At 41.2% G+C, this 23901-nt stretch overlaps 2 protein-coding genes across 5 annotated transcripts in view; both read right to left on the reverse strand.

The window, feature by feature from the left end:
• Positions 1-7822, reverse strand: part of wdr33 (WD repeat domain 33) — a 102257-nt gene extending 94435 nt beyond the window's left edge. For all 4 annotated transcript variants that reach the window (XM_078410652.1, XM_078410656.1, XM_078410654.1 and 1 more), the window contains exon 1: positions 7699-7822. The gene's annotated coding sequence lies outside the window, so the exon portion shown is untranslated. The remainder of the gene's footprint in view (positions 1-7698) is intronic.
• A 4765-nt stretch (positions 7823-12587) lies between these two features.
• Positions 12588-22106, reverse strand: polr2d (RNA polymerase II subunit D). Its single transcript, XM_078409936.1, has 4 exons — positions 22026-22106; positions 20519-20699; positions 17506-17601; positions 12588-15264 (listed from the first exon to the last, which is right to left on the reverse strand). The coding sequence occupies exons 1-4, from the start codon at positions 22096-22098 to the stop codon at positions 15186-15188; spliced, it is 429 nt and encodes a 142-aa protein (XP_078266062.1). The 5' UTR covers positions 22099-22106; the 3' UTR covers positions 12588-15185.
• Positions 22107-23901: the final 1795 nt, after the last annotated feature.

The following is a 23901-nucleotide window of genomic DNA, read 5'->3' on the forward strand; positions in this document are numbered from 1 at the left end:
GGAATAGACATGTAACACTACAATATGTAATACTAAAAAATCTTTTGGTTTTGCACATTTTCAGTCACATTTTTTGACTACAAATTCCTCTGCCCTCAATTAGAATGGAAATTGCCAATGTAGACATGCAATTATGAAATAATCATTGACCATTTCATCTCAGCATACACTCAACATTACTTACTTTCTTAAAAAGAGAGAACCAAATTGTTCTGTATGCTTCTTGCCATATAATTTAACTGTGGCGGTTTTAGCAGCACGCTATCTCCAGATAGGGTTTTATTTGTTTAATCTCTTCATCGATAAATCACTCAGTACAGAATACAACTTTCAAAAGCAAAAGTTACCAAACATCAGGAACGTAGCAAAACGACATTTGGGTTCAGAAGTGTAAAGAGCATTTATGCAGTCACTGCAACAACACTAATGGTAAATGCAGCAAACTTTCGGCATTTATGAAATCCAACACGAAAAACCCAATCCAAATGAAAGCACTCTCTCCGATCAGGCAGTTCTGCTATAATAAATATTTCCACAACACAAACTGGCTATCCCATGATCAATTAATTTGGGGGAATCCATTTGTATCACGCAGGTTTCATCTTCTACAAACACAATCTTGATCAATGACTGACTAGAGAACAACTTGGGTTACTTTGGGAAAGGGCAAGCAGAAAAAAAGCTATTTTGGAGGAAAAAAAATGTTTCCGTGTAGCCTCCATGCAGCAATCAGACATTGTCTGTTAAAAAAAGTTGTTACTTTTTGGTCTGAATGGCCATCGAAATTGACATGGGAATGTTTCTATCAACACTTGTGCGATATTACTTTATTAAAGAACGTAACATACAGCCTTTAATAGTTTTAGCTCGTAGTAACAAAAATAAACAGTTAAAAAGACCATTATTTTTGAAAAGCCTGCAAGGAAAAATAACTGTTATTACGAGTTCAAAGCTCACTAGCCCCAAACCCCCATTGACACAATCCTTGAAAACCACAATTTCTATACATTCGGTTTCTTAAGAACCCATTACCCGTACTGTTATTTGGACTACATTTTTTTCAAAAACAAGCATTCAAAAATATTTCATTCAAGTTTACTCGTTTTATTCAAATTCATAATACCTATCCAAAAGTAAACAATTGAAGCTTATGTCATGTGCCACAGAAATCAAATGAAAGTGTGTTATTGGAAGTGCTTTTGTGTTTGCTTACTTTTTCATTCACCAAATGCATTTTATGGTTAAATCCATACTTTATTGTATTGACATGCGCTGACTTCCCCACCTGTCCTGCTCTTGCCAGGGTTGGTTTCTCCCTGTGCAACTGGCAAGACTGTGTTCTCGTCCAATTGCTTAAGGAATGTTACTTCAATAGCAACAGTCCAAATTCAAATGTCTTATACTGAAAACCTCCTGACAAGTAGAATATAATAAATAATGATAAGTTAAATACTGTATGTTTGTAATATCCCATATTACCTTAAATAACATGCAGTAAATCATGGTAGATGTTGTATGTTAGGACTTTCTTTTAACTTGCTTTTTTCCCCCTCTAAAATAGTGTATTATTGGAACGAAAAATGTGAATTAAATTTCTGCTCCACAGCATATTCCGAGTTTTTTCTTCAGCATAGTTCTTGTTGGGCTGCTGTCTCAAATAAATTATCTTTTAAGTGAGATTAAGCAGGGGTTTTTTTGTGTGTGAAAAAGTTACAGAACTGTTCTGTGAGCAGAGGACTTATCCTTGCAATTCTTATCACTCAATACATCCTGTCATTGACTGATTAATTTGAAAAAATTAATCTATCTTTCCAGTCTTGCAGGATAATTCTGGAATAATTAAAATCCTGAAATGATTTGTAATTTACATAAATTACTGCCCCCCAAGAGCCCAGTCAGCAAGATGAACACCAATATTGTGCTGGACTCTCCAAAGACTGAAGCATTTGGTTGGCAGGACACCAAATAAACATTGTTGGCCAATACAGTTCTCCTCTATTAAGTAAAAAAATAATATTCCCAGCAACTACAAAGCATTTTATCTTATTTGAAATGTAATTTAAAGGTTTCATTCAATGTAAATAAAGGTAGGGTACATAACTGTAAGCTGCCTTTCAAACACTTCTGTTAAAATGTATACTATTTAAGAGTCTTTTTGATCAGATGAAGGGAAGTCTGGTAAATAAACAAGTTACTTGGGTAAAAGAAACTTGAGCTTCCAACTGGCAATAATAGCTATTCAATGAATGGCTTGCAAGTTTCAGCTCTCCTCAAAACATTGTGGTTTGCTTTGATTTACTGTATCCTTGACTAAGCTTCTGACTTTTCATGTCATGCATGGCCGCTATATCCCTCAGGTTATGGTTTACTTAATCTCCTGTTCTGTAAAGCAAAGTGTTCTTCAATAATCTCAGCCCTTGTTACGTGCGGGCCACCCAGTACTATGGCCGTTCAGATAAAGCAAATTTGCCCTACGGAGTTCACAACTCAAGGCCCAAAAAATTGAGATATCGAATAAAATGTTCTCATTAAATATATGTGAAACATAAAACAGCCATTTTTATCACCATGTTTCTCGACACATGCAGACAAAGCAACTTTGTTTTAAGCAAAGCGGCAACAAAACTTTTTTTTAGAAATGCAAAATCCTATGACACAGGGTTTGCCTGTACTCATCATGATGAAAGAAGTTTCAATGTATGTTCTATGACCTTTTAAATTTGAGGCAGGTGAAAGCAAAAGTTGACTACAACTAAACAATGTCGAACAGGAACACCAAAGCCTAACGTTTACTTAAGACGTTAGAGTGAGCCACTAAGGTATTGAGAGGCATATCCAATAATTTTGAATCACCTGGTAACTCAAATTGTAATGCACCCACGGTTTTAGTCCACTGTTCTGCATTTGATTCTACTCACCACAGTTGGCTCATACACACATTTCTGTACATCTTCCACAAATTTCTTGAGATTGTTCAAGGAAGGTTTTTTTTTAAATGTATAATGTAACCCACGGTTAAACAAGAGATTTTTTCTGTTGCAACTGTGATGGGGAAATATTAAGAAAATGCACACTAGTACATATAAAAGTTTTACTCTATTCCTTCACCTGACACCACCAGCAATCTGAAACCAACCCAAAAATCTAACATATAGAACATCGCCTTTCGTCCTGTCCAATAAAGCAAGGAACATAGGGCTTTGTCCATGGCAACCATGCAGTTAGTGGAACCAAGCTAACCATACAGGTCTTGCCAATGTTTCAGATTAAAATGACACAATGCATCTTCTATTCCATCGTACCTACCTTTCAAATGGCCACAGATATCCGAGGCTGAAATGATTACAAAGATATAATCCAGTGGAACCAGTCATATAATTGTGACTGGTCTTCTATATACTCTCATTGACACATAAATAAGGTCCAGTTACCATGGAACGATTAATAAATTCTTGAGAAAGAAATTGCAACGTGAAAAAGCATGTATGCAATGTATTTTCTTGATATTCTTTCCCCATTTCAGTTGCAGTTTTCTGGTACTCCAATCCAGAGGAAAGGTTTCTCTGCCTAAATTCCATTGCTTCGACTCTTAAATAGCAAAAGCAAAAGTTGTAAAAAAAGATGTCGAAGCCTACAGTCCAGACCTGGCTAGACGCAGAACTGTAGCCCTTCAGCTTCACCTGACCAGAGAGCACCTTCACCATCCTGCACCTAGCTCAAAATCCACATTTTCTTTAAACCCAAGAAACATACTGCCAACTCAGATTTTTGTGTCTCATGAAACATATGCTGAAACAAACATCACTTCTGCAGGTGAGTACCGCATCAGGTTCATTTGACAGGGTTTGCGAGAAAAGAACTAGAAGAGAGACAAAAGGTCTGTAACAGTATTAATTTTCCGTCACAGCTGTGATTTTGAAACTGTGACTAGAATTCATCTGAACTATTGGGACTTGTCATGCCCCCTCTCTCTATCGTTCAGTGCTATATTTAAATTTCATCCAGTGGAATTATTTCCTGGCCTTGGTTATATTTCACCCGTTCAGATGCAACAGTTACAGAGTAACACCGAGAGCAGCAATTAGCTTCTGTTAAACAATGATTATGTGCATTGATCACCTGCTTACATGACCAAACCCGTCATGTCTCTCTTTTTTTTTTTAAACAGAGACTTCGCTTAATTTAAATAAAAAGTTTCATTCAACGTTACTTGTAATAAAATGAATAATTGATTGGGACTAAATACAAATTTGTTTTATATATTATGGTTCACTAAATTTAAAATCTCCAAATGGCAATTACAAGATACAACTCAGCATTGGAGAATAAATCAAATTAAAATACACACCACTTAAGATGCAAGGCCCAGAGTAAACCCTTCTAAGATAAACCGCAGAAAAATAATTCAATTTCTCTACATGTCTGGGGAACCAGACAAATAAAATGAGCAAATAACATAAAGCAACAATGATATCAGATGTTCATTGGTGCAAGGATTATAAATGTATGACTTCTGAGTACTCTAGAACACAGAGCAGAGTGCTGATAAAACAGAAACAAGTTTAGTGTTTTTAGGTATTTATTTAGCTTGACAGAAGCAAAAAGTGGTCCACAAAGAGAGATGTTCAAAACCATGGCTGCTCATGATTTCACAAACTATATGGATGGGAACACAGTTTGAACATTTGCAATACCACTAAACTAACTGCGAGTGATGGAAGAAAGCTCTGATAAAAATGGCAAATTTGATGTGAGTGTATGTCACAAATTGAAGTCAAAAGTATGAGCTGGCATATACAGAGACCACACATTCCCTGCAAAGATCTGGACAAGATGGAGTCTGGAGGTGCCCAATCAGATTTCAAAGAAATGAAAGGTGCGATTCAGTTTCAATTGGGAAAAAGTTTCCACTTCTAGGTGAATCTAAAACTGATGGGGAAAATATAATCAATTGAGGAGAAGTGGGAGCACTAAAGAAAAGGCTTTATACAAATAAACATGACAAGGTAACATAAGAATAGACAAAGTAGCATAAAGATAGTGGAAGGAGACTTGCCTTCACCATACATTTCTGTTTTTAGAATTACAAAATGATCAGACAAAACACTTCCAGTGATTTTGGGAACCAGTGGAAGTTTCCAACTGCCAAATTGAAAAAAACATACACACAAAAAACTACTGTGCATACGTATAGCATTTTCAGCAATTAAGAAATACTGTTTTAATGAAAATGTGAATACAGAATTTTTAGCAACCATTTGAAACAAAAAGTTAAAGATTGTTCTTTTTGGCACTAGGTTGGGCATATAAATTGGCCGACATTAAAAAACCCTGCATTTGGCTTAAAAATTGGCCTACAGGGAGAAAATAATGCAGATTACTGATGTATGTGTATGATGTATGGGCGGCACGGTAGCGCAGCGGTAGAGTTGCTGCTTTACAGCGAATGCAACGCCGGAGACTCAGGTTCGATCCTGACTACGGGTGCTGTACGGGTGCTGTACGGGTGCTGTACGGGTGTGTCTGGATTAGCAAAGATACTAACAGTGATGAACAACTTCAAATGTGCAGCTATCATTTGTCATTTCCAATTTAAATGCAATTTATTATAAAAACCCAAGATTGATATATTTGCCTAACTGAAAATTCACGCAGGTTTGTCAATAGATATTTTAATAACTGAATATCCTGATTGTTAAACGCTGAAAACAACCAAAATATCACCCCCCAAAATGAACTAAAAATGAATTCCAATGAGATAAATAGTAAATTTGGGACAAATAGTAAATTTTACTGTGATAAAAAGAAAATTTACCAAATCTGTCGATAATATTTTAGGATGTGCCAAATCACCTTGCAAATATTTAAACAATTTGGCAATTCCGCTTAATCAAAGTAAATTTATCTTCAGTAACTAGCTTCCAAAATCAAATTTACCAATACGATACATTTATCATTCAATGCTCTCCCTTCCTTGTTGACGTCTATTGCTTTCTAATAATCAATAAACCAACTGTAAAATTATCTGCATACTTACCAGTGGTCTTGTCATATAAAGGTCAGCCATCATTATGACATTTGACACTCCAGACCCACACCATCTTTCCTTTAACTGTTCCTGTTAATATCCCTGAAGTCTCTCTGCACATTCGTATAAGTGGATATATTGGTAGATTTGGGCAACTGTAAATTGCTCCTTGAACCTTTCCACTTCCTCATCTCCTTAAAAATATTCTTCAAACTCAGTCAAGCTTCTGATCACCCGCTCAAGAACAAAAGAGGAGTGACCATTAGACCCATCAAACTGGTACTGCCATTTAATATGATCATCATCACTACTTACGTACAAATAACAGTGTAGCACAGGAACAGGCCACAATTTTACGTGCCAAACATGATGCCAAGTTAAACTAATGTTCTCTGCCTGCAAGTGATCCATATCCCTCCATTCATGGCCTCATCCCTTCTCCGCTATTTCTACATACCCCACTATTCATTTATCCATCAAGCATTTATCCACCTCCATTTTAAATACTACAAGTGTTCCAGTTTCCTCAAATCACTAGAAAATAAAATCCCAGAGATTCACCAGCATGGATCACGTGCAGGCAGAGATTAGTTTAATTTAGTAGTGTTTAGCACGGACATAGTGGACTGAAAGGCCTGATCCTACGTTGTACTGTTCTATGTAAGTAAGTAGCAAAGATGATATTACATTGCAGTACACGGTTGAAGGGCCTCATGGTCACTCCTATTTTCTTGTGAGGAAATGTATATGTACCCCAGTTTTAAATGACTTCCCGAGTATCTTGTAGTCATGTCCCATCTTCGAGAATCTCCCATTTAGGTTATCTTTTATATTTGAGGCAATATATGAAAAGGGATTTACATTGGACAAACAGCACAATATCAGTAACTGGGTGAAACTAAGCAGCAGGGCATTCAGAATCTCACATTTCACTGTTGTGCTATAGCAAGTAAGAATTTAATTGTTCTATCTGGGACATATGACAATAAAACACTCTTGACTTGACATTTTGTTTATGAACACGCGGCGAAGAGACGAGAGATCAGGGTTAGGTGTGATCTGTGCTTCCAACGTTGTCTTTTAACTAACTTTGGATTTTTTTTAATTCTCATTTGTCAAAGCAAATGTATACCGGTGTAGATGTGGTAACATTTACCTCCAGCCACATCATATTTTGTTGTCGATCACGTGATAAACCAGGATTAGATGCACTGTTAAATGTTTCACGAATGTAAATGTTGACATATTTAACTATACTCCATTTTCTATTATTATATTTTTATTTCAATTCCTCCATGAGCAACCCGCCTCCTCTTTCTCCGCGCTAAATCGGATAACAATTTGAGCTTCGTCCAAACGGAGAGATTAAACGAGCATCTCCTCCGTACCAAGCCCTTCCCTGGTAATGTTTCGTTTTCCCCCCCGCGTAACAAGCCCACCTCGAGCCTGCCTACGCTCTCCCTACCTGCCTTGTAGGCTCCTAGCCTGCCTCCCCGTCTCCACCGAGAATCAACCAGCCTGCCTGCCTAGCACCCGGGCCTTGCCTGCATCTCTCCGGGCTCCGTAACCAAAATGGCGGCGGCCGGATCGCGTTGCGCCAGGTTGTCGGTCTTGCCCGGGTTGCTGAGGTTACCCGGCACAGCGCTGCGACGTGCGGAACTCTCACTTACCACACTACGGGCTTGTTAAGTTCGACTTCGCTGCAGCGCTGCTTCCACGCCACCGCCTTTCCCTCCTCCCTCCTCCCCCCTCCCCTCAAGTCACGATCTCCTCGCTGCCGCCATCTTCCACAAACATCCCCTGCACCGGAACTGACGCCAAGGCGTGCCATCCGTAAGGCAACGTGCGCTCTGCGTGCGTCCGCCGTTCCGTTGCGTGACCGACACGTACGCTCCTCCGTCGTCGCGGGGACCCGTTGCCGACGTGTGCGTGCGCGGGCCCGCCGCCGCGGGTCCCAACTGCTCGGGGGCGAGCGCGCTCGCAGTCGCTTTTCGGGCCGTGCGCCCCAGGAGCGAGATAGACCATTCGATTCTGAAAACCGTAGTAGGTCATGGGTAAATTTCAGCGCCATTTTAGTAGGCAGATTCTGTGTGCTAGACTGGGCAGTGTTCACAACTACGATTTCTTCGCATATAAAATGTTTACAAACAATTATTTTTGTTCAACTTCTTGGATAAGTTGATAGTTGACATTTATAACTATTTCTTGAAGAGTTGCTGCTTCGTGATCTTTAAACTTTGGATGTTACTGATTGAATATTTGCTCTAGAGATCCACTCTATCAGGCCAATTGACCATATTTTATGAACTGTTCTTCTTTGCTTTCTCCATTAATTTTAATTTCACTTCCACGAGCTGTATCTCTTTTTGTTTTACTTTAAAAAGTCATGGAAGCAGAGATTAGGCATTTGCAAACAATAGAACTCTACTGTATTTTTCGATTTATTCACAAAATGCTGGAGTAACTCAGCAGGTCAGGCAGCATCTCGGGAGAGAAGGAATGGGTGACGTTTCGGGTCGAGACCCTTCTTCAGACAAGGGGGGGAGGGGGGAGGTGAAAAGCTGATATAAATCTGGACCGGATTTTCTCACTGGTTAGCTGATATGCGAAACAGTGCAACCCTGTATAGCTCGCACACAAAATGATGTAAATCTTGCCATGAATGACAGAAGTAAAAAGTGTTATCCTTGTTTATGAAGTTCATTTTTGAATTATGTAAAATTGAAGAGGGTTGGTGCAATATACTGCTAACCCATGAATATGTCGTTATGAGATATTCACATTTGAAAAATCCATAAATCACAAAAAAAAACAAGAAGATGCCTATGTTATTTGACCAACTTATCGCTTGAATTTAAATATGAAATGTTTATAGGTTGTAGGGTAGTAAGGATCGTGTTAATGCATGCAACCCATTTTTCACAAAAGTAAGCGTTAGCACTATATTGCACCGACCCCTCAATTACATGTTAAATTCAAAACTAAACTATGGTAGTAATGTACACTATTCATGTCTAAAGCTAGCACTTCTGTATCAGTGTAGGTATATATGCATTACATTTTATCACACTAATATGTGTTCATAGTTATTTTATTCACAATATCAGGATTTCTGGAAATAAGTTTGATGTCACTGATTGCGAATGTGTATGGGTAGACCCGAATCGTATGTGAGAGAAGTGATCATGATAGGGAGAACCATAGAGAGGGGGAGGGGGGGGGGGGGAGAGAGGGAGAGAGGGAGAGAGGAAGAGAGAGGGAGGGGAAGAGAGGGAGAGAGGGGGAGAGATTGAAAGAAAAAGGTTGCTAAACAAATGATTAGAGGAAATCACAAGAAAGAAACTAGAGATATATGTGTGTGTGTGTGTATATATACACATACACATATATAAACCATAAAGGTCGAATCGCCTTTATGGTTTATGTACATCATGTGAAAAATAAGATGAAAGGAGAAATAGAGCGTTGCTTTAAATCAAAGTTACTTAAATCAAAATCAGATAAATTAAGCAGAGGGAAAACATTTAAGCAGGTTTTGCCTACTAAAATGGCGGACATTCCGCTCCTTTGCGTACTGCACTTCAGTATAGGCGATTTTGATGGAGTGGTTCATCTTGCTCCTCTAGTATCTTTGATCTAGACTGGAGTGACCAGTTTATACTGTGTAAAACTGCAATCATTATTTTGGTATCCTGACTAAAATCATTTATCTTTAAGCGGCACAGTGGTGCAGCGGTAGATTCGCTGCCCTACAGCACCAGAGACCTGGTGACTTGTAAATGCTGACATGGTAAGTGGCAAACCAGGTGATTCATTCACCACAGAATATAGGTGGAGGGGCAGGTAGTGTTGAGAAAGTATGGACTCAGCAGAAGGACTTGGACAAGTTGCGAGAGTGGGCTGAGAAGTGGCAGATGGAATACAGTGTAGCAAAGCGTGGAGACATGCATTTTGGTAGTAGGAATAAAGGCGTAGACTATTTTCTAAATGGGGATAAAATTCAGAAATCGGAGGTACAAAGGGTTTTGGCAGTGCTGGTGCAGGATCCCCAAAAAGTTAATTTGCAAGTTGAATTGGTAGAAACAAAGGCAAATGCCTGAAGTCTGAGGAAGGGTCTCGACCCGAAATGTCACCCATTCCTTCTCTCCAGAGTTGCTGCCTGTCCCGCTTAGTTACTCCAGCATTTTGTGTCTATCTTCGGTATAAACCAGCATCTGCAGTTCCTTTCTATACATGAAATATAAACGGTTCATTTGTCTTTTGCACTCATATGTTGGACTCCAGTATTATGAAGAATGGGGATGTTCTTGGAGCCTCTTTCCATGAGCTGAGATTGTCTGCTATCAATAATAACTGGATGTGGCAGGACTGCTGATGTACTCGAGCTGATCCATTGCTGGTGGGATCACTCAGCTAGGTGTATTAAATTCTAGTTTACTGCTTAGACGCACCTGGGGTGCTGCTCCCAGAATGCCCTTCTGATGGTAATAGTAAAGCCAATGAGGTTACAAACCAATGCTGTTCGTACTTGCTTGTCCAATAAGGATGTGCAATTTTTAGCTGTTATATCTCAATGCACAGTTCTACCACTGGCTAGTAAACCCCACAATATCTTCACACAAACATCATAGATGATTTATTAGTTACATATCAGAAATCTCCCCAAAAGATATTACTTCTTGCGACAAGTTCAGCATCACAGTTGAATGATAACAAACCTGTAAGCTTTGGTTTGTTATGCTTGAAGTGCAACCATCAATGATTTGGCAAACTATATTTAGATTTTTGTCAAAGCTATGAAACAGTGCCGTGCAGGACATTGGTCCATTAGATTGGAATGTCTGGAATGGGGTGGAACTTTTGAAAATCCATTGAAAATTTGATGAATCAGAGGAAACAATGGGGAAATTGCACATGCACAAGTACAAAATGAACAAGTGACAGTATGCTCAGGGATCAATGCTAAGGCCAGTACAGTTTGCAGTGAACACAATTATTTGGTAATTTTTGGTAATGGATTAACCATTAGTTAACAAAGTTTTAGACAAAGGTTTTTTAGATTCAATTTTAAAAATCTGATTAGGAAAAGGAATTGTGTGAATTTATTTTACCAAAATCATGTGAATCTTCATAATGTTGCACATTTCATTCTCACCCCTTTTAGCATTGAATTCCATCTGTTTCCTCAGCCGCAACTCAATTGGTTACTCTTTCCTACGTCAAAACGTTATAGGTCAAGTTCAGACCAAGAGAATACACGAAAACCTTATCAAGTGTAGTAATGAAAGTGCGTTGCAAATTGGATGTAATATCTTTCAGGTGGCATGTTAAATGGAGTTCCTACAAAATGTCACGACAGGGGTGCAATCCTTGGCATCCCAGCCAATATGTTTTCCTTCAATTACTTAGAGATTATCTGGTCATCACAGTTTGTGAGAGCTTGCAAAATCAGCAGTCATGACAATAATTCAAAAATCATCAGTTTGATGAAGGGTCCTGACCCAAAATGTAGGGATGTAATGGTTCGGCTCAATAAGGCGCTGGTAAGGCCGCATTTGGAATATTGTGAACAATTTTGGGCACCATATCTGAGGAAGGATGTGCTGGCTCTGGAGAGGGTCTAGAGGTTTACAAGAATGATCCCAGGGATTATTACGTTAACCTATGATGAGCATTTGCCAGCACTGGGCCTGTACTTGCTGGAGTTTAGAGAATGAGGGGGTACTTCATTGAAACATACTAAATCGTGAAAGGCTTGGATACAATGGATGTGGAGAGAATGTTTCCACTAGGAGGAGATGAGGAGAAATGTCTTTAGTCAGAGGGTTGTGAATCTGTGGAATTCTTTCCTACAGAAGGCTGTGGAGGCCAAGTCAGTGGATATTTTTAAGGCAGAGGTAGATAGATTTTTGATTAGTACAGGTGTCAGAGGTTATGGGGAGAAGGCAGGAGAATGGGATTAGGAGGGGAAAATAGATCAGCCATGATTGAATGACAGAGTATACCTGATGGACCGAATGGCCTAATTCTACTCCAATCACTTATGACCTTATGAAATATCATCTGTCCATTTCCCTCCACAGATGGTGCCTAGCCTGCTGAGTGGCTCCAGCACGTTGTTTATGTCAAAGATATTGTATTACTTGGTTGCCAAGCACAAAAGTACAAACAGAAAACACAATAAATATTCTGCTCCAGCAGCATAATTGGAGAAAGATACAATATGAACACTTCTGGCCAATAAATGATTCATACAATACAGAAACATGCTTTTCAGTCCAATTCTTCCAAGCTGACCAAGACGCCCCATTGAAGCAAGTCCCATATCCCTCTCACCTTCTCCTATCCAAGAACATGTCCAAAGGTCTTCTAGACATTGTTATCGTATCTGATACTACTTTGTCTGACATTTGGTTCCATATACTAGCCACCTGCTGTGAAAATAATGCTCTTCTAGTTCCAATTAAATCTATTCCCTCTCACCTTAAACCTATGCCCTCTGGTTCATGATTCCCCTGCTCTGGGTAAAATACACTGCATTCACCCAATCTATTCCCCTTATGAATTTATGCACCTCTCTGGATCACCCCTGCGGCTCCAAGCAATACAATCCAAGCCTGTCCAACATCTCCCCATAGCTCAGGCCCTCAAGTCCAGTTATCATCCTCGTAAATCTTCTCTATAATCTTATATTATAAGAAAATAACTGCAGATGCTGGTACAAATCGATTTATTCACAAAATGCTGGAGTAACTCAGCAGGTCAGGCAGCATCTCGGGAGAGAAGGAATGGGTGATGTTTCGGGTCGAGACCCTTCTTCAGCTATAATCTTTCCAGCTAAATGGTACAGTTCCTGTACCAGGATGACTAAAGCTGAACACACAGTCATTTTACCATTATCTTGGACAACTGAAACACTCTTAAGTGCATCCCCAATTCCCTGACTTGAAGGTTAGAGTGCCAAAAACCTTCTTCACCACCATATCTGCCAACAATACCACCTTTAGGGTTCGGTGTAATTGTATTCCTAGAGCCCTCTGCTCTATAACACTCCCTAGAGCCCTACCGGTTCACTGTTAAGGTCCTGCCCTGGTTTGACTTCCTAAAATACAACACCTTGCATTTAACTGAATTAAACCCCATCAGCCTTTCATGGCCCATGTGCCCAGATGATCAAGATCTTGCTGACATTCCTGATATGATGGAACTTATTTTGGTTCGTATACAAGTGTATTAATCATGCCTTGTACATTCTCATCCATTAAAATCGTTCTCTTGCCACACCTGTTGACTGATTAACATGTTCATCATTTCTGATTTCCAGTCTCTTCAGTATCCAAAGTAATACACTATGTAAATGGTTTTTTTTTCAAAGACCAACAGTGGAGTCCTCTCCTTTCAGGGACCCCACTTCACCTTTAACTATTATTTATGGACTTAAATAATTGATTCTCTCTCCAACCCTTTCATGTACCTTCAGTTTTATTTTTCTCAATTTAACTTTAATTTATATTTTAAAATAATATTTTTAATTGAATACCATTCTTACAAAGTCCAGTCTTGTGTCCATTTCTTTTCTTACCCCTGTACCCATCTCATTCATCTATGTTAAAATTTAGAGTTCACCTACCATGACTTAAGTAATTTCTCCCAAATATTCAGTAATATTTGGCCACAAATCCAGAGAGAACAAATAACAATGAAAAGCAGAAGCAGCTGAATAATGAAGTCAGCTCCTGCCAGAACATTTTGGATCAATGTTTACTGCCTCATTAGATGGTATTTGAATACAAATTTTGGTCATCCATCCTACTACCTGGAAGAATACCAAAGTGGACAGACCAGTCACAGCTGAGTTTGGAAATGCCTTATTAGGATATCGTGAACTGTTCGGTTAAAAAGCAAGGTTATTTAAGATGGCATAGCATATCGTAGTGTCACCTCACAGCTCCCTGATCTTGGGTGCTAGCCTTGTGAAGTTTGCATTTCCCCATCTGACAGTTTGATTTTTTGCTGTGTTTTCTGGTATCCTATTTCCCAAAGACAGTTGGTTAACTGGCCACCTCAAACTAGTTCATTCCATATCAAATTAGATTTAGAAAAACAATGTATTAGTACACCAAATGTAGTCATCAAACCTTTTAATCTAACTCAAGTTTTGATAGAGATCAGGCCACCCCTTACAAATTGCAAGCACACACCCCAGGTTCAATCCGAGCCATAATCAGTCAGATGATATCCAGTGAGGGAGGTGAACAATTGGCCTTGAAGATAGACACAAAAAGCTGGAGTAACTCAGCGGGGCAGGCAGCATCTCCGGAGAGAAGGAATGGGTGACGTTTCAGGTCGAAGCTTCCTAAGAACAATTGGCCTTAACCTTTCTCCTCCAGAAATCAACCATAAGTGACCAATTTACTCTGTTCATCGATTCCTACTGAAAATAAAGTGATGACAGACGGGGCTCAGCCCGAGAAAAGCGACCTGCACAACCTACTCTGAAGGTTCAACAGCAAGCTCGTTAAAGGACGATAATGGAACCAAACCCAGCAGAACCTCGTGACTTCAAAAACCACCAGAACGCATCCTGTATTATCTTTAAATGTGTCTTTCTAATGTAACTTATAAAATAACTGCATCAACATGGTATCTGGGATAATAATGTAAAATACAGATGCAATGTGACTTGATTGTCACGATCAAAATATGCATTCCAGGATCTCGTGGGGCTTTGAACAGTGGTCATCAAACAACTTCAGTTCCCATCCGACTTCTTTCAGGCAAAAAAAAACTTCATCAAGGATCCAATGTGTGTCCGCACAACAAAATAAAAAGGAGCCATTGTGCCAAGAATGAGTAATAAGATATCAGTTTGTCCGTAGTGACAGTTATAAAATTGACACACAAGGCCACCAGGACATCTGAATGAAAAAATATATTTTCTCTTGAACAAAAACTGTAATTCCAGAGTATATTTGCATTGAGGTTCATAAATTATGCTGTGATTTTCAATGCAGAACTAACCCATGGGATTATTACTTCCACAGGTGACCCAGTTTCTCCAGTTCCACTTTTTAAAATTCCAGTGCCAGTATTGAACACCAGTGCCAATCACCAGACGGCAAGGGCCGGAAAGAGCTGTTAATCAGAGCCAGTGATGTTAATACTGAAAGCTTCGTTTGGTCTGAATGTCATCGAGAATCTGCTGGAGCTCCTCGTCCTCAAATCGACCTTCCAAACTTAGATTGAAGAAATGGACAAAAGAGGAGGGTAGAGAAAAGGGCACACATGAATATATTGTAACATATGCAGACCCTTGTACAATAAAATCCATACATTTCATACACATAAAGCCCCAAAACCTAAAACACATTCAGCAAATATCACAGACCAACATCAGGCCAATTGATTCCACACACAATGTACTCCATTCATTGCCATGCTGGAAATCTAAGTAGAAAATACTCAGCATAGGGCAGCACCCGTGTTGAGGACATTTCATGCAATAGATCTTTCATCAGAGCAAATGAAAAGTTGTCAACATTCAACACTGTTTTCCTCTTAACGGATGTTACTGAGTATTTTTGTATTTTGTGTCTGGATCATTCAGATCTTAAACATTTTATCTCTGCAAAAAAATGAATCATGAGATGATAAAAAGTATTCTTCATTTATACCAGCGATTGGCGTAATTAGTCATGCCCATAGTATGCTCAGACCCCTTGAAGATAAATACTCACGCTGCATTTTACTACAAGTGCATTTGCTAATCACATTAAAGGAACTCGAAATAATTAGGAACACGATCAATCTTGGACTGTTTCCACAATACACTGCAATTATTACTTTGCTTTAGATTTTGCTGGGTAAGTGTCCAAAAGTGATGCGAAAGGGTAAGTGTCCAAAAGTGATGATCAATATAAAAACAGCAATCAAAGATGGCGCCAGAAATTGGATCCTCCCAGAAGAGGATCGGCTATCGTCCATTACAATCGCTTCACTCCTTTAAATCTTTATTTCTTCAGCAGCATTTCTTACACTAACTTCATACGCTATTATCTTGCACCAAATGCTGTACCCTTTGTGCGCTGCGGATGGCTTGATGGTAATCATGCATAGCTTTTTTGACTGGATAGCACGCAAACAGAAGCTTTTCACTCTACCTCAGTACATGTGACAATAATAAACTAAACTAAAAACTAAACATAACAAACAAAAGCAGATTCTGCAATAAAACTCTCCTAACACGGCACCTTCAGGATTTTGATGGTGCAATTTTGATCGTGGGCATATTTTTCAGACAAATTGGATATTACTATTAATTCACTACTTTTAGTGAATGCTTTGAGTTAATCAGATGAATTTGCTTGCAGCCAGGGAGCCTGGTTCGCTGCAGAGAGCACAAGATAAGTCTGTTGATTAACTTTATGTAACTTTGTCAGAGTCAGAAACATGGCAACACTTGTGCACTGCCTAGGTGAGGTCTGCTGTATGATTTTACTGAATTGTATGCAAAACAAAACATTTCACTGTACCTAGGAACATGTGACACTAAGGTATCATTGAATCATTAATGGGACCATTGTGCAACAGAGCTACCAGGCAGGGACATGGGAACCCATTACAAATAGTGTCGGGTATACTGAGGAAGAGACATGATTGGAACTGCTTCAAGGTGGTACAGTGGAGGTGGACAGCAAAGCAAAAGAGCTGGAGAAGGTTTGCAGGGACAAGTTCTCCAAAAAATTCAAGTTCAGTCAAAACCGACATCTACGCTTCGCTCTGGCCACTGAAGAGCATGTGGACCATAAGCGCACAAATGATTTATCAAAGTAAAGGCCGAGCAGCTGAGCTTGACATAAATTATGGCAAGGACAACATGTTTAATAACAAGGAGTGATGAATTTGTAGACAAAAGAATGATCATAAACCTTCCCTTAGAATTTAAACATTTAAGTATTAATGGCATTTAAATTTCACCAGTCTCAATGAATAAATAGTCTAATTTGTTTTCTGTAGCCACATTTTGAAAGTGACAAAACACCTAAGTCAGGTATCACAAAATGCTGGAGTAACTCGGAAGGTCAGGCAGCATCTCTGGAGAGAAGGAATGGGTGACGTTTCGGGTCGAGACCCTTCATCAGTCTGAAGAAACGTCACCCATTCCTTCTCTCCAGAGATGCTGCCTGACCCGCCGAGTTACTCCAGCATTTTATACCTTCGATTTGTACCAGCATCTGCAGTTATTTTCCTAAACACCTAAGTCAGATGATGCAATTCAAGATTTAATCATTTCCGTAATTTTTCACAACTTTTCAACCATTTTGTTGCCAAAATAAAATGTAAGCTGTTTAAACTGGGGTTAACAGATCAGGTATTCTCACAAACATTTAAACGGTGTAACAGATGGTTAACGTGCAAAATTCAAGTCCAAAAGTAATGTTATCTTACACAGCCTAAAAATATGAGCAAACACTCACCTGGGAATAAGAGCTTTGGCCTCTTCAGCCGTTTCAGGACATAAATTAGCCAGACTGGCTAGCTCAAATTTGTGCAATTTCTTCTGCAACAGCAGACTGCAAGAAACATATTCAAATGAAATCGACACCAATTCAATTTTTTTATTCTATCGTTGAGGAGATAGTACGTAATATATCAACCAGTGGATAAACTGCAACTGATTGAATATTTCACATTCATTCACCCATCTAATTATTATGTTGAGCTCTACCCTCTGTTGTAATAGTTATGTAATGAAGTCAGGTACATCATCTATTCCTAATGTACTGATATTATCTTGGAACAAAGTGTTGGAATAACTCAGCAGGTCAGTCACCATTTCCGTAAAACATGGGAAGGTGACGTTTTCGGTTGGGACCCATCTTCAGACTGATTGCGGTTGGGGGAGAAAGCTGGAAGAGAGGAGTGGCAGAACACAGCCTGATGAGTGATAGGTGGACATAGGTGAGGGGTTTTGACAGGCAGATGGTTGGACAAACACCAGAGATGAAAAGACAAAGGGTCTGAGGCAAAGATAGAAAATATGTAAATTGTGAAGACAGAGGAATAAATATTGACCGAAGGGGAGAAATGGTGGGAATCCACGGCACAGGGAAGAGAGGAGGGGGAAAAAAAGGAAGTGAGACCGGGGGGGGGGAGGTTAGTTTGGTAGTTACCTAAGAGTGGAGAATTCAATGTATATACCATTGGGTTGGAAGCTACCCAAGTGGAATATGAGATGCTGCTCCTCCAGTTTGTGTGTGGCCTCACTCTAGCAATGGAGGCCCAGGACAGAAAGGTCAGTGTGGGAATGGGAAGGAGAGTTAAAATTGTTAACAACCAGGAGATACAACAGGCCTTGGCACAGACCTGAGCATAGGTGTTTCCCAGAATGGACAGGTCTACACTTCATCTAACCAATGTAAAGGAGGCCACATCGGGAACATTGGATGCAGTAGATGAGGTTCAAGGAGGTGTACAGGCACACCTGTCTCGCCTGGAAGGACCGCTGGGCCCCTGGATAAATGTGAGGGAGGAAGTATGGGGGCAGGTGTTACATCTCCGGAAAGCAGGGGAAAGTACCTGGGGAGGGGAAAGGGATGAGTGAACCAAGGAGTTGCGGAGGGAGCAGTCTCTGCAGAAGGGAAAAAGGATGGGGATGGTAAGATGGGACTGATGGTGGGATCACGTTGAAGACGGCGAACATGTTGAAGAATGATAAGTTGATGCAGAGGTTGGTGGGGCGATAGGTCATGACCAGGGGAACGTTTCTTTGTTCCGTCTGGGGGGACGGGGAGCAGGAGCAGAACAATGGGACACAGAGGAGACAGGGTGTGTGATCCATCAATGACAGCCAGGGGGAAACCACGTTCACTAAAAAAAGTGGACATCTCGGATGTCCTAGAATGGAATGCCTCATCTTGGCAGTAGATGCTGTGGAGACGGAAATTGAAAGTAGGGGATAGCTTCTTTGCAAGAGTCAAGGTGGGTAGAGGTGTATTCCAGATAATTGTGGGAGTCATGGGTTTGTAACAGAAGTCACTCGATAGTCTATCCCATGTGATGGAAACAAAGATCAAGAAAGGGGAGATCGTCCAAATGAATTTGAGGGCAGGGTGGAAGTTAATGAGAAGTGATGAAATCAATAAGTTCTGCTTGGGTGCAGGAGGTAGCCCCAATGCAGTTGTTGATCTAATGGAGAAAGAGTTGCGGGATGGTACCGGTGTGTGATTGGAACAAGGACTATTCGACGTAACAAACAAAATGATTGGTATCTGAATTTTTGGTTAAAAATTCAGATGGACACCAAATTACTAAAGTAAAAGTAGGATTACCCTGATGCTTGATTTAGCATGGGCTAGAGAATTGGAACAAATTAGATTTCTTTATCTTTAATTGTGAAACTAGAAAGAATCAGCCAGAGTTTAGAGATAATTTACGAATTAGTGATGGTAGAAAAGCAGAATGCTTTCATGCATGAAGGTGCTGCTCCTTGAAAATAACAGATTGTCATTACTGGCTTTGTTACGAACAAGGTAAGATGACAAAAGAAGATGGATCGATATGTAATGTAAATGTGAGGGTGTGGCGGTATAAAGAGGGAAGGCAGTGGAGGCCAGTTCTCTGAATGCATTCAAGAGAGAGCTAGATAGAGCTCTTAAGGATAGTGGAGTCAGGGGGTATGGGGAGAAGGCAGGAACGGGACAGATGGTCAATGGCCTTCATCAGTCAGGCGATTGAGTAGAGAAGTTGGGACATTATATTACAGTTGTGTAAGACTTTGGTGAGGCCATACTTGGAGTATTGTGTTCGGTTTTGGTCACCTTGTTATAGGAAAGATGCCATTAAACTGGAATGGAGTGCTGAGAAGATTTGAGGATGTTGCCAGGTCTTAAGGGCCTGAACTAAAAAAGACATAGGATAAGGCAGGACTTTATTCCTTGAATCATTGGAGGCTGAGGAAGGATCCGATAGGTGTGTAAAATCATGAGGGGGATAGATAGGATGAATGCACAGTCTTTTACCCAGGGTAGTGGAATCGAGAACTAGAAGGCACAGGTTTACGAACTAAACTGACCAGGGATCCATTTCACACAGTCCCACATTTCACTGTGAAAAATATAACATTAAGTAACATCTAGATGTGAATTTAAATGTGATAGTGAGTTAAAACTGCAATAACATCCAACAGCCTAGAAAATCTGCCAGTCCGGCACAAAATTCTAAGCATGATAGATTGACAGTTTTACTGTACGATGCTTAATGTTTTACCAAATTGATACAGTCACCTGCAGGTCAACTGGTGGCAAGTTAATTCATTACAATATCAAATGTAGTAAATATACCAGCGATACAAAATGTATAATCTCACAGTAGAGGTACTGTACACCACAATTACATTGATCTCCCCCCCCTCTCTAGGCAATCACATCAAGGTGAAAGTTGCAATTCAGTAAATTAAGCCAAGCCTTTTAAAAAATTTCCCACACTGACCTCCTGACACTCGCGATGGTCTCCCTGTTTTTGAAGCGACTGAACCTGGCTGTATAGTTTAACGTTTTCATGAAGACCTCAGACAGCTCTTGCTCATCCTCAGCGCTCTCATTCTGTTGCTTCCTGTGCTCCAGCAGCATGTGGACTTCAGAGTTCAACAGAGTTTCAGAGCTCTCAAATTCTGACAGGGAACACAGAACATATCCAAACTCAAGCAACTATTCAATTACCTCAAAACAAATTAACTTTTCAAATCAAATAACTTCTAACACTTTGGTTGTCTGACATCTTTCCATTCACATGGTAAACCATGAGGCTTATTCATGGGAACAATATGTTGCAAATTGCAGAAGTGATAGCAAGAAAGGGCTATTGAGGGCATGCAGCGTAGGTTTACTAGGTTAATTCCCGGAATGGCGGGACTGTCATATGTTGAAAGACTGGAGCGACTAGGCTTGTATACACTGGAATTTAGAAGGATGAGAGGAGATCTTATTGAAACGCATAAGATTATTAAGGGGTTGGACACGTTAGAGGCAGGAAACATGTTCCCAATGATGGGGGAGTCCAGAACAAGGGGCCACAGTTTAAGAATAAGGGATAGGCCATTTAGAACAGAGATGAGGAAAAACTTTTTCAGTCAGAGAGTTATGAATCTGTGGAATTCTCTGCCTCAGAAGGCAGTGGAGGCCAATTCTCTGAATGCATTCAAGAGAGAGCTGGATAGAGCTCTTAAGGATAGCGGAGTCAGGGGGTATGGGGAGAAGGCAGGAACGGGGTACTGATTGAGAATGATCAGCCATGATCACATTGAATGGCGGTGCTGGCTCGAAGGGCCGAATGGCCTCCTCCTGCACCTATTGTCTATTGTCTATAACAGAATAAACTTCAAAAAGCGATTATTGTTTGTGTAGAAAGGCAATCTTCAAAATTAATAATCAAAGGAAGATCGCAGATGAATTAAGCAGGTATTTGCCATATTCTGCACTATAGAGGATGCAAATCACGTAAATTGAAATAAAATGATATAGCCGTAAATTGGGAATTTTAAATGTGAGAACTCAGGAAAATTAATGACTGTAAAAGTGATATTGAGCAAATTGTTGGAGCTGTAGGTTGGCAAATGGACTGTCGTCCGCTTTTTAGTATGGCTAATCGGATGGATGATGCATTGGTCATAATTTCATGAAAATCGCCACTTTTGTGGTGCGATTCCTTTATTTTAAACTAGAGCAGCCTACTCCTTCACTCAAAAGGCAGCAGAAAACAAGTAAACCAGTGACGGGGAGTTTGATGGATGGCGGTGTCTACGGTTGGTGGGGGAGGAGAGCGCCCAACTCCCCCGAGTGGAGGGCCAGATACACGCCCTCCCGGGGGGTGGGGGTCTCGGAAGTGCGGAGGGACAGACGAGAGGGGAGATGGTGTTGCTGCAGTAAGCAGGGTCTGCGCCAGCTTTCGACCTCGCCCCTGTTTCGCTGAATGTCCGTTCTTCATCCCTCTCTGCTACCTTTGGGAAAGACGAGCTGCGACGCGTCCTCCTCCACATCTCCGACGCGGACCTCGCTGCTGCACGCCGCCATCTTCGCGCTCGCTGGGACCGGCAGCGCGCAGGCGCAGCAGCGCCGGGGCAGGGCCTTTGCTGCGGTCCCCAGCAAAGATTACTCCAGTGTCTTTGGTCCCCAGGCAGACTCAGAAATGCCGGAGTAGCTCAGCGGCACAGGCAGCATCTCTGGAGAGAGGGAATGGGTGACGTTTCGGGTCGAGACCCTTCTTCAGACGAAGAGTCAGGGAAGAGGAAGCCACGGAGATAAAGATGGGTGAGGTGTGAAAATGAGACATCAAAAGAGATGGGCATCAAGGTAAATGTAGAATAGATTATTGTTAGCTGGAAAAGTTGACAACGAAGCTAACAGAGATAAAATGTAATTGGGGGGGGGGGGGGGGGGGCAGTCAGACTGGTCGGAGAACTAGGAAGGGGGAGAGATGGAGAGAGAGGGAAAGTAAGGGTAAGGGTTACCTGAAGTCAGAGAGATCAATAGTCCTACCACTCGGGTGAAAGCTGCTCAAGTGAAATATGAGCTGCTGTTCTTCCAATTTGCGCTGGGCCTCACTCTGACAATGGAGGAGGCCCAGGACTGAAAGGTCAGTGTGGGAATGGGAAGATGATTTAAAGTGTTGTGCAACCGGGAGATCGGGTAGGTTTAGACAGACTGAGCAGAGGTGTCAAGCAAAACGATCGCAGAGCCTGCGCTTGGTCTCGCCAATATTTATGAGTCCACACCTGTAACAGCGGGTACTGTAGATGAGGTTGGACGAGGCGCTACACCTGAAAAGATTGACGGGGTCCTAGGATGGTGTTGAGGGAGGAGGTAAAAAGGGTACAGGTGTTGCACCTCCTGCTGTTGCAAGGGAAAGTATCTGGGGTGTTCCAAGGGACGAGTTAACCAGGGAATTGCGGGGAACAGTCTCTGCGGAATGCGGAAGAGAGGGGAAGATGTGGCTAGCAGTGGGATTCCATTGGAGGTGGTAAAAATGTTGGAGGATTATGTGCTGTATGCGACGGCTGATGGGGTGAAAGGTGAGGACTGGGGGGACTCTGTCCCTGTTGCGATTGGGGGAAGGGGTAGCAAGAGCAGAACTGCAGGATATCAAGGAGACCCTAGTGAGAGCCTCATCTATGATGCAAGAGGGGAACCCCTGTTCCCGAACGAATTATGACATCTCAGATGTCCTGGTTCGGAACACGTCATCCAGGATGCAGATGGAGGAATTGGGAGTAGGGGATAGAATCTTTGCAGGAGGCAGGGTGGAAAGAAGTGTAGTTTCAATAGCTGTGGGAATCAGTAGGTTTCACACATTACCCTTCCTTATCTCTGTGTCTCCCTCTCACCTGACTCCCAGCCTGAAGAAGAGATGCTGCCTGTCTGGCTGAGTTACACCAGCATTTTGTGTCTATCTTCGGTATAAACCAGCATCTGCAGTTCCTTCATACACACGCAGTCCCCAGGCACCCTGTTACCCCTCGCTGGCCCTGCTAGTGCTCAGGGAGGTTGCTGGCCCTTTGGGAGGCTGCTGGCTCTGCTAATCCTTGGGGAGGATGCTGGCCCATGATCATCACGTTGGAGAGGAGGGAGAGCAAGCCTGAGTCCGCAGCTCCTCCTCTTAAGGTAAGATTGAGCTGCCGGGGCAAGTCCGAGGCTGCCAGTTAATAAACTGAGATTACCAGTGTCTCCTCTTTTACCTCTCTTCCCACCCTGCTTCCTGTAAAGACTATACCCTACTCACAATTCCTCCGTCTACGCCGCATCTGCACCCAAAATGATGTGTTCCATACCTGGACCTCGGAGATGTCCTCATTCTTTAGGGAATGGGGGTTCCCCTCT

The sequence above is a fragment of the Rhinoraja longicauda genome, chromosome 13 (assembly GCF_053455715.1).
Source record: "Rhinoraja longicauda isolate Sanriku21f chromosome 13, sRhiLon1.1, whole genome shotgun sequence".
Taxonomy (NCBI): domain Eukaryota; kingdom Metazoa; phylum Chordata; class Chondrichthyes; order Rajiformes; family Arhynchobatidae; genus Rhinoraja; species Rhinoraja longicauda.

Bases quoted from the DNA above. Each gene is read 5' to 3' on its own strand.
- polr2d (XM_078409936.1), bottom strand. From the start codon at position 22,098: ATGGCGGCGTGCAGCAGCGAGGTCCGCGTCGGAGATGTGGAGGAGGAC. The intron at 17,602-20,518 runs GTCAGTGTGGGA...TGTTTCTTGCAG, and splicing joins ACCATCGCGAGTGTCAGGAG to TCTGCTGTTGCAGAAGAAAT. The intron at 15,265-17,505 runs GTGAGTGTTTGC...CTTCAATCTAAG, and splicing joins GCCAAAGCTCTTATTCCCAG to TTTGGAAGGTCGATTTGAGG.